Source organism: Poecilia latipinna, unplaced genomic scaffold (assembly GCF_001443285.1).
Source record: "Poecilia latipinna isolate Pla-1442-1.1 unplaced genomic scaffold, P_latipinna-1.0 Scaffold1429, whole genome shotgun sequence".
NCBI lineage: Eukaryota > Metazoa > Chordata > Actinopteri > Cyprinodontiformes > Poeciliidae > Poecilia > Poecilia latipinna.
Window position 1 is genome coordinate 125,273 of NW_015114045.1, and position 7,356 is coordinate 132,628.

General features: G+C 39.3%; 1 protein-coding gene across 1 annotated transcript in view; it reads right to left on the reverse strand.

Moving 5' to 3' along the window:
- Positions 1–7,356, reverse strand: part of b3gntl1 (UDP-GlcNAc:betaGal beta-1,3-N-acetylglucosaminyltransferase-like 1) — a 25,055-nt gene that overhangs the window by 11,300 nt on the left and 6,399 nt on the right. The window contains exons 6-8 of the mRNA XM_015057025.1: positions 7,123–7,187; positions 4,458–4,523; positions 3,373–3,468 (exon numbers count right to left, since the gene is read on the reverse strand). Of these exons, the coding sequence (XP_014912511.1) occupies positions 3,373–3,468; positions 4,458–4,523; positions 7,123–7,187 (227 nt within the window). The remainder of the gene's footprint in view (positions 1–3,372; positions 3,469–4,457; positions 4,524–7,122; positions 7,188–7,356) is intronic.

Here is a 7,356-nt window from a genome sequence, read left to right on the forward strand (position 1 = left end):
AGGAGACATGAAGCTTCACAGAGGGGGAGAAAAACCTTTCTACTCTAATCCTGAAAACAAAATAGATGCATAAACCTGTCAAAATTAGCAACAAATTAACTAATAATAAATTAAAATGAGTGCAATCATTTTAATTCAGACAACATCTGTTCAATAGATGTTGTTGTTGAAAAGCTGCCACTTTGAGAAACATTTGACACCCAGTCCATTTCAACTCTTATTGTTTTGGTTGTTTTATTTATTATGATTATTTAAAATGTTTTTCAGTTCCCGTGTTTGTTTTTTCCCATCTTTGAGTGGGTATACTTGCATTAAGAAGCTATCATCATTAATATATTAGTTGAAAAGGGTCTCGAGATGACACTATTATTGTTTATCGTGCTACTTTTTGGAACAACATATTATCCAGTAAAAGTTTTTTATCATGGCAGGCCTACAGATGCATACATGTTCTCTTCCAGCACAGAAGAAAAACATTCACAATCCCCTCCTCACAGATGATCTCTGACTCATTCGTGATTTTGCTTCTCCTGTTTTCTCTCAAACTCCTTCATGCTCAGTACTTTTTCTGCTTTAAAAGACGAAGCCCCCCTGACAGCCCGCCTTCCCTCCACTCGCCTCGTCTTGTTCGCCCTTTCCTCTCTGTTGGGTGACAGTTTCCACCTTCTGAACCTGAAGGTCATCCGATCCACTTCTGCCTCTGACCGCATCGCCACATTTCGCACAGCGCGCCTGTAAATGCACGTGCGTATGCACAAATGTGACATTTTCACAATAGAACGAACTACGACTCCCAGCCAGAAATGTTTTGCAGATGTGGAAAATGGTGCCAAACATCTGGTTTCAGCCAGTTATAACAGCTGGACTGAATCTTATCTGGGAAGTGTGTGTATGTGTCCATCTCCATGCGTCTTTTTGCCTGCCTGTTGTAATATTGCAACATTTTGAACATGTAAGCTGGGGCCAAATAATGAATAAGAGGAATAAGAATGAGTTCTGGGAAAACAGCAGGCGCAGTAGGAGGCTGACTGTGACTAATCAGAGGGCAGGGGCGTTTCTGAATCATCATATATAAAGTTAAATATGGGGAGCAGCACTAGATTTTGTGGTTCAATTTACTAAGCTCTTTCTGTTTATACACAAATTATACCCAAAGTAAAAGTAAAGTTGGGTAGTCGAAGGCAGGGGAAAGAAAAGGAGCGGCTCACCACCTCCATGCAGAACCAGTGCATGATCTCACTCTCATGCTCCGTGAAACCTAATATCATACAAATATCCTGGAATGTCTGCTGAGTGCTTATGCAGACGGTAACAATGTGCACGCATGTTACAGAAAGGGAGTCCAGGTCGTTCTGTATCCTTGGCAATGCTGTGTTTTGCTAAATCAGAACTGGCAAGCTCTCCTTTCAATATAAATAGAAATACCTCCCCACCGTATCACCGGTTCCCCAGAAAATGTGTGAAAGACTCCAGCAAACCAAAAGCATTTACTGAAAGATGCTCACTCTTTTCGGACATTGGACGAGCCTAGATTGTGAAAGACAAAAGAAATATTTGTTGAAAAGAATTGAGATTGTAAGATAATCTATAAGGCACATTCTATGCAGTGCGGTTCTATGCTGTTGGTTTCACGCATTTCAATTTCCTCCTTTTCTGGGATAAAATAGTAACTTATTTTAATATTAGCAGTCTACTATTGGTATTGTTAACCTGAAATAAGAAACATAAACTGTGTTTAGTGCCCAAAAAAAACAAAAAAAAAACTGTTTCTCAAACCATCTTTCTAACACATCGTCTCAAATCGATTGGCAGTCAACGAAAGGCCAGGGTTACTAAACTACCAAACAGCATCATGTAGCTAAACGTCAAATGATTCAACTGCAGAAGAAAGTTTTGTCCTCACAGTGTGAAAATGGAAAGTACTTGAGCAGCCCTCTCTTCCAGCTAGCTGCCCAGCCTAGCGGCTAATGCTAACATTTTGCTAGATGCTTTTTGCTCTTCAGAATGCTCTGGTTTGTCTGTCCTACTTCAGGTGAACTGAAATATCAACACTGTGATGTAGAGTCTGATTACGCACAGCCAAAACAATTACACCAAGGTTTCTGTCTATAGACTTAATTAGACAAATTAAAGTGTCCAATCTGCTCACAAAAAAGCACAACCTTTGAATGCTGGGTGCATTTTGTGGTCCAGTCCGTTGGGCCCACTGACACTTCTGATAGCTTACATGATTCCACATGGTTCTGTCAAACAGCTTTTCCACATAAGCACAGGACTTGTTCCCTTTTTAAACATCTCTGACTGCAAATCACCAACATTACAGCTTTCCTTTTAAATATAGGAAGATAAAATCCTTAAAACCTAATGTTACATGTTTTTCTCCCCCACCATTTGTGCAAACCTTTTAGGATTTTCAGGAAAATAAATCCTGTTTTTAGACATTTACAGGGACTCTGTCAATACATGGTGGTTGTCGTGTTGTTCCCCCGTCCTCCAAAGGGGGCGCCGTAACACCTAATTATTTAGGTTTTAAAAGTAAGACTGCGATGTATTTTTGTAGACCAGCTACAATTGTATTTTCTCACCACAAGTGAAGTGCCAGTAGCCATCGACCGAGCAACATTACATTTAGATATCATAAATAAACGTATTGATAAATGTGATAAAAGTCTGACAAATACATAAACAAAAAGGTGATCATTACGCAAAAGAGTAATGCAATCTATTATATTATTTTGTTAATGTAAGGTAATACTAAACCTTATGTGCATGTTTTTTTATTTTATTTATAAAGCATATTTTGAATTTTAAAAACTGAAACAGTCTACTTCAGGCCTTAAAAATGGGAACATGCATTAATTGTGTGATTGAATTCAAATCATTTCCAGGCCCTGCAAAACCCCAAACACCAATAGATAAATTTGCTCCATTTCTTATTTTTAATTATATTAATCTATTTACAGTAGATCTTCAAGGAAAGTCGTTGCGTTCTTAGTCTAAAGCTAGCTTTACAGTCCAAAAACAGTTGAATGTCTGCTGCAGGACCAGTTGGAGCAGAAAGTCTCCACAGAAAGAAACACCATTTCTTTGCCAGTAAAATAATTTTTTCCATTGCCAACAGCTTCCGTCAACATCCCCCCCTCCCCCGTCTCGGTCGACAGTGTGACCCGTTTCCCCTGCTGAAGCTTTGATGGGCTCTGAGGGCAGCGGTGATGCTGCCTCCGCCCTCCGCTCCTCTGCCACGTTTCCGTACAAACTGTGAGCAACACGCATGTATCCTGTTTCTATCCGACCTAGTAGCTGCCTGACATGCGACCTTTCACCCCGCGCATGAAACACAAGCGCTGAAACAGACGGACCGCGTTTGTTTACCTGAGTGAGGAGCTGATCCCGAGTCAGTGAGTTGATCCAGCGGGCGTAGCGCTCCGTAGATCCCTCCGGCAGCCGCTGGACCCCGCAGCCAATCAGCTGTTATGAAAACACACATGCACACCATCATACGAGCAATGAATATGTTTGCTTTGACAGCGTGTCTGGTGTATGTTCAACTGCACAGGAAAGCAAAACATGGTGTGCTGGACTTGAAATTGTCTGTTTTTTCCATACGTTTTTTTTTTTTTTTTTCTTTTTCATATAAGAAATTGATGCTTAAACAGAGAACCAGAATAAAAACATTGTTGTTAGTTGCCGTTTCGATGGAAACCAAGGATAAAAAAGCAGTAAAGAAGACATTTGAATAAGAGTGAGTCAAGATAAATTAAACTGAAGGATGAATATATAGTATTAAGTTAAAAGCAGATATTTTTATACACTGTTTGTTCTGTTGTCTGACAATAGACCACAAATGCACACACCTCCATACACTACACACCGAAAGCACGTCGATATGTGGCAGGAGGAAGCTGGAATTTAACTCGCAACGTTCAGGTTGCAAGACGACGACACTAAACAACACCGTCTTTAAAAAAAATTAAATAATTTATCTATTTAAATTTCTTCTTTTGATGCAAATAACTCTGGTACAGAAACATTTTATCTGATGTCAGATTGAGAAATAAAAGATAATTTGTCTTCTCCAACCGCATGCAAATCTGTTCTCAACTCTATGTTTTTGACAGAGCTTAAAAATTACAGTGAGCCACAAAGGTCAGGGTGTTTTTACAGGGGAGCGGGCCTGCTGTCCCCATGCCGCCTCACTCACTTCCCCTCACACACGCAACCTTTGACCTTCGACCTGGCATGTCAAAGAAAGCGTCAGCACCGGATACTCTCACTGTTCCACGTGCCAACTGCCCATACGAGCCCCAATGAAGATTTTCTTCTTTTATTTCAACAGATTGAGCGAAAAGGAAAAAGCCGAGGAGAAGTGAAAAGAAAGAAGGGAAGCAGAGTTGAGCAAAGTTGAAAAAAAAAGAGAAGGAAGTGACTAAGCAATGACAGTAAAAATAAAAACTTACAGAGTTTGGATGGAGGATAGATGTTTCATACTGCAAACGGACTCTCTGGGGCAACATGATGTCATCCTAGGGTCAGAAAAAGTTAAATAAAATGAAGACATATAACCAAAGTAGACATTCATAAACGCTCGACTCGATATCACTTCACTGGATAAAAAACATACAAACCATGTTTCAAAGACTTCCCAGAATGAAAAAGGTTTGAAAACATAAGCTGAACATGTATTGTGTGTAAAGTGAATCTAACGCTTCAAAAACAGAAACACTGAGAGCGAGAGACGTGAGCAGTCGCACTTTCTCAAATATAAATTGCTCTGCTGTTGCAAGCTTCTCCACTCTGTAAACACTGTGAAGCAAGTTTGTTATGATCAGTCATTCTCTGATTCTCATCATCATGAAATCCACACAATTTTCAAACTCGGGCTGCTGACAGGCCATCCATGAACACCCGCCGTCTGCATTGGCACAGATATTATTCTGGTGTCCGTCGATGTTGCACACATACAAAATGGCACTGATGGATTCAGTCCTGGGGGGGGAAACAGAAAGTGCAACCTTGCTGCTTTCACAGGATGTAAATGGAAAAAAAAATAGTAAGCATGGGCTGATACTTAGATATACTTAAAATAAATGATCACCAGTGAGTGTGGCCACTGCTGTAAAACAGGAATTTTGAAAGTTTTCCAGCCTGGTGGACTCAGAGTAATAAGTACTGGAAGAAGACAAAACATGAAGACATGTCCAAAGAGAAACACTTGTTGCTGCCCATTAATCTTGGGAAGGTTAGGAAGTAATTTCCAAGTAATCCAACGTTCACTATTCAACAGTGTGAAAGACTATTCACAAGTAGAAAACATTTTTTTAAAAGTAGCCAATTTTTCTAAGCAACCACATCCTAGAAAATTCAACAAAAGGTCAGAAAGTTCAATGATAAGAAAGACTGACCAAACCTCAGGAACTCCACCTCAGTTAGCATGCTACATGCTAACAATGTTCATGACAATATGATTAGACCTCCCGCAGTCCGAGCTCGACACTCGGGAAGAGCAAGGTCCAAAGTGGGTATGCGATTACGACATTGGGTGAAAAACAAAGTATTTCGAGTTAAACACTCGCCTGTTTACAAACTAACAGGCATGATGTCAAAGATGTAATAATTTGTGCTCAGGCAACTCGTAGCTGTTCGGTGGATCACAAACTCAACTTCGTACAAAAACATTTGAGAAATTTGGGGTGTTGACATGACAACCGTCTCAAACACAGAAGCAAATCGACGACAGAATGTCTGAAAACTATAAGAATCGAGGTGTTGCAACAGTCCAGTTAAAGTCCAGACCTTGACCTGTGGCGGGACCATAGGACATCTGTGTCTGCACACCTCAATGTACTGAAGAAATGTTACAAATAAGAGTTGGCCAAAAATTCCTCCCAAACGAAGTGAGGCTGATAAGGTCACACAAAAGTTATTGCTGCTAAAAGTGGTTCGATAACAGATTGAATCTCGGGTTGTACTTAGGTTTTCCCATGACCGTTATCGAGATTATTGCAAAGATTATCTGTTAATTTTTTTCCTAAGAACAAGCCAGGATGGTCTCTGTCATGTTTGGCACATGAAACCTGACATCTGTTTGTTTTTCTTACCGTTAAAATCTTTGTCTGAACAGAGAACATGTGTTCACAGTCTATCTAAACAGACTAAAGTAAAAAACTTTAACGCAGCTCACAGGGCAGCTTGTTGGGATGGACTTAGCTTCATACAGACGCTTAGTCGATCAAACTGACAATAAATAATTATATTGTAAAGGCGAGGGAGGAAAAAGGAAAGCAAAGGATGAGTTGAAAGATTAAACCTGAAGTTAAGGTTTAAAAGGACAGGAAGTAAATATATAAATAGCATAACAGCTACAAATAAATCATGGCAGGGAGGTAGAGGAGTAAAACGTAAACCAAGACTTTTAACTTGCTGCTTGGACCTTCAAGCCTTACTGTTTTTAGTGTTTTAAAGTGAGGTTCTGTTTGGACGTTATCACCAGGAGATAGCAAACATCTTTATGTTGTTGAAACAAAGATTCGTTTCACAGCTGCTGACTAGTCAGAGCGGCCAAGACGAAAAGACTGCCACGTTAAAACAACTGAAATCTCAAACCTCCCACTGCGGTTCACGTGAATGCAATCTATTAAACCTTCAACACATTGTTACATCTGCCTTATGTTGCATTATTATACACAGGCCTCTGGGTTTTGCACAGGAGACGGGTCAGTGTCTGTGAAAATGACCTTTCCTTTCAAAACACATGTAACAAAAAACAAGACAGCGTAACAATCTGTTTCAAAAGTAAAGCAGAACTAAAAACCAAAACCGTGTTGTGGTTTGAGTGACTGCAGTTATAATGACCTTCACAGTATCATACTCTTCTATCAATACGTACATTAGTCAGATAAGATTTGAGATACGTGACCATAGAAAAATGTATCAAGAAACAGAGTATTTCACACATGAACCTATGGGATGCCAATACTTTCACTTTTATGAAGTTTGTGTTAAGACAGGTCTGCCAAACCTGCAGAGGATAGCTGAAAATTGTGCTTTATGTATATTTAAATAAAAATAATCAGTCCTTATGGTTTTGGCGTTTCATTAAAAGAACATCTGAAGCACACCTACCGCATCCTGAAAGCACAAGTACCGTCCACTACTCTGAGTCACTGCCTTGTTCTTTGCAAATCCCACTGGAAGACATAATAACAGCATGTTTCTGTGTATGGATCCACCATAACAAACAAGCATGAAACAAAATTACAATTATTACTTTTAAAAAAAAAAAAAAAAAAAAACTTAAATTGCAAAAAAAAAAAAAAAAAAAAAAAAAAAAAAAAAAAGGGAAAAAAAAAAAAAAAA